The sequence below is a fragment of the Phyllobates terribilis genome, unplaced genomic scaffold (genome assembly GCF_046119375.1).
Source record: "Phyllobates terribilis strain yellow unplaced genomic scaffold, ASM4611937v1 Scaffold_1__5_contigs__length_1240528914, whole genome shotgun sequence".
Lineage (NCBI taxonomy): Eukaryota > Metazoa > Chordata > Amphibia > Anura > Dendrobatidae > Phyllobates > Phyllobates terribilis.
The window spans coordinates 172498148-172501185 of NW_027362761.1; the positions used below are offsets into that span (position 1 = coordinate 172498148).

Here is a 3038-nt window from a genome sequence, read left to right on the forward strand (position 1 = left end):
AATCCATAATTAAAAATGGATAGATTTCAGCTATAGTAAAAATAAATTGATTGTTCTTACTCTAATGTCCTATCTCTGTATCATCCGAATTAAAGTGTCTATTAGCTATGTCAACACTATCTACCTATCAAATGTAACAAATCTAATCTATTTATCTATCGTATCTATTTATCTATCTATCTGTGCAAAAATAGTAATTTTGAGTAAAAAAAATATACAGTACCAACTAAGATGTCTCCTAATGTAGTCAAACTTCCCTGTACAAAATATGCCTTACTGTAAGTGAATGTTAGATGACAATTCATCAATTCATGATAATTATATATATATATATATATATATATATATATATATATATATATTACACTAGAAACGTGTGTATATATATATATATATATATATATATTATATATATATATATATATATATATATATATATATATATAAACAATTGTCATGTAACATTTCAGAACGTAAAATGCCCAGATATTTAACTTACACTTAGGAAATTAGGAAAGTTAGAATTGTAAGTAAAATATTAGGACATTAATTTTATGTGCTGGCTGTAGGAATGTGACATGATTATTGAAGGCAGATTGTACATCTATCTATCTATCTATCTATCTATCTATCTATCTATCTATCTATCTATCTATCTATCTATCCCATATCTATCTATCTATCTATCCCATATCTATCTATCTATCTATCTATCTATCTATCTATCTATCTATCTATCCCATATCTATCTATCTATCCCATATCTATCTATCCCATATCTATCTATCTATCTACTGTACCTATCTATTTATCTAACTATCTATCTCTGTCCAATAATCTTATATATATTTATATATTACATATACTGTATAATTTTAAATTAATAAATATAAATATATATATATATGCTATTAGAATTGTGGCTGACATTTTATTATACGGTGTGAATTATAATGTATTGTTAATATAATACATGTTACAGACAGGTGAATCCATCAATAAATAATTCATCAATTGAATGATAAGGTGTGTATGAAACCATTTATTTCTAATTCTAATCATGGTTTGCGATCAGTTCTATTCGATCCCTTGTATGTGGAATCGCTGTTACTATCTAAAGTTTTAGTTCCTGACTGCAAGAAGCAGAAACAATATAAACAGACTGGACAAACATTGATCCACAATGCTGAACTTAACAAAACCATTGCATGTATTGTAAATAATGAAAGTTGCTATAGTCCATTGATGTGCACAGCAAGTGTTAATTCTAAAACTCAGGACGAGCCACTGCATAGATCTAGCCCCTCCTTCCAGGTGCAAGACCCCCTCAAAAAGGCTTATCAGGCAGATTATCTCCAATTCAAGTGCAGATGACTACCTGACAGGGCTCAGTGTCTTCAGGGAAGACCCCTTGCATTAAGAGCCATTGCTTATAAAGAGGAGGGGGTGAAGAAGGACTTGGATCATTCAGCTCTAGCCACTTCGAGGACAATACTGGAGAAGTGGTCTTGGAGTGCACACTAAAGTTACCAAGGGTCACCTATGGCAATGAACCTCTGCCACGACACCATGGATGCACAGCAAGAGTTCTTTTCCAGAATGCAGGAAGAGGAGGAAGAGATTGATATTTTGGGAGATGATGACAGCTGTGATTTTCTGCAGAGTAGATCGTCAGACTCGGATCCTGGGGAGCTGTCACCGACAAAGCCCTGTTGCCTGGAGTCAGAGAGCGACTCATCTGGAGAGAGTGAGGCCAAAGAGACCACTATAAATGCTGGAGGCAAATCCAAAAGGACCCTGGTGAAACCCCCATACTCCTACATAGCCCTGATCACCATGGCTATTCTTCAAAGTCCCCACAAGAAACTGACTCTCAGCGGCATCTGTGATTTTATCAGCAACAAGTTCCCATATTACAAGGATAAGTTCCCAGCCTGGCAGAACTCCATCAGGCACAACTTGTCTCTTAATGACTGTTTCATCAAGATCCCCAGGGAGCCGGGCAACCCTGGCAAGGGCAATTACTGGACGCTGGACCCAGCCTCAGAAGATATGTTTGACAACGGGAGCTTTCTCAGAAGGAGGAAAAGATTTAAGAGACATCACAACGAATTCTTTAAAGACAACTTAATGGTCTATCCTCCTTTGCATTACTACAGGTCCTACAGACCTATTCAACCACAAACTTTTGTACAACCAAACGCCTTGGCACCAGTGCCCATAACCGAAAGACTAGTTCTCCCTGGGCATCATCAAATCCCTTATCAGGATGTTATAAGGGGGAAACTTTCCAGCAACATCCAAGGACTGAACACTGATCTAAAGTCTCAGGTGCTAGGCAGTCAACAAGGTCGTCCTCCAAGCAAGTCTTCCTTCACTATAGAAAGTATTATGAAGAAATCTGAACCTGAAATGTCGGTGCCAAACTTTCCCCAACCATGGAACTACAACCAGTTTCTACAACGACCAGCCACCATGCTCCCAACAGTCCTAAACATAAATGCAGGGCCAGTGGTGACCTCCTATGGGACCAGACAGTACTGTCACATGCGCTTTCCAGGTGGCTTCTAGGAGTTTCACTGACCCGGACTATACCAGAACCTGAGTCCCGAATGGACTGTGAAAACTGTGAAATGACTTGCAAAAACATATATATGTATCTAGCTGCTCACACTTCTATGGAAGTGAATGGTTGTGTGACGTTTTGTGGCTTTGGATGAACTTGATATTATTTGAATGCTTATTTAATTGTGCAGTTTTGTTTCCTCGAAGAAAGATGTAAATATCTAAACTAATATATTATTTATTGTCATTGTTATTTGTGGTTTCTCCATATGGAATAAAAGAAAAGGAAAAGAACAAGTGGAATATGTGCTATGTGTATATTACCTGCCATAAGTGGTTCATTATCTCATGGTCACCGGCGCAAAAAGGAGCCTGAAAGTAGGATGCAATCTCCACCTCTCATCACATGGCAGGATGGTCACAAAACGGAAACATTCCATTCTAAGGCCATGGTTGCAATACACAAACATATA

The 3038-nt window shown here is 37.1% G+C and overlaps 1 protein-coding gene across 1 annotated transcript; it reads left to right on the forward strand.

The window, feature by feature from the left end:
* The first annotated feature begins 1363 nt into the window (after nucleotides 1-1363).
* LOC141166158 (forkhead box protein D5-like) lies at nucleotides 1364-2571 on the forward strand. Its single transcript, XM_073652573.1, has one exon. It carries the CDS (start codon nucleotides 1543-1545, stop codon nucleotides 2569-2571), a length of 1029 nt encoding a protein of 342 aa, XP_073508674.1. The 5' UTR covers nucleotides 1364-1542.
* The last annotated feature ends 467 nt before the right edge of the window (nucleotides 2572-3038 follow it).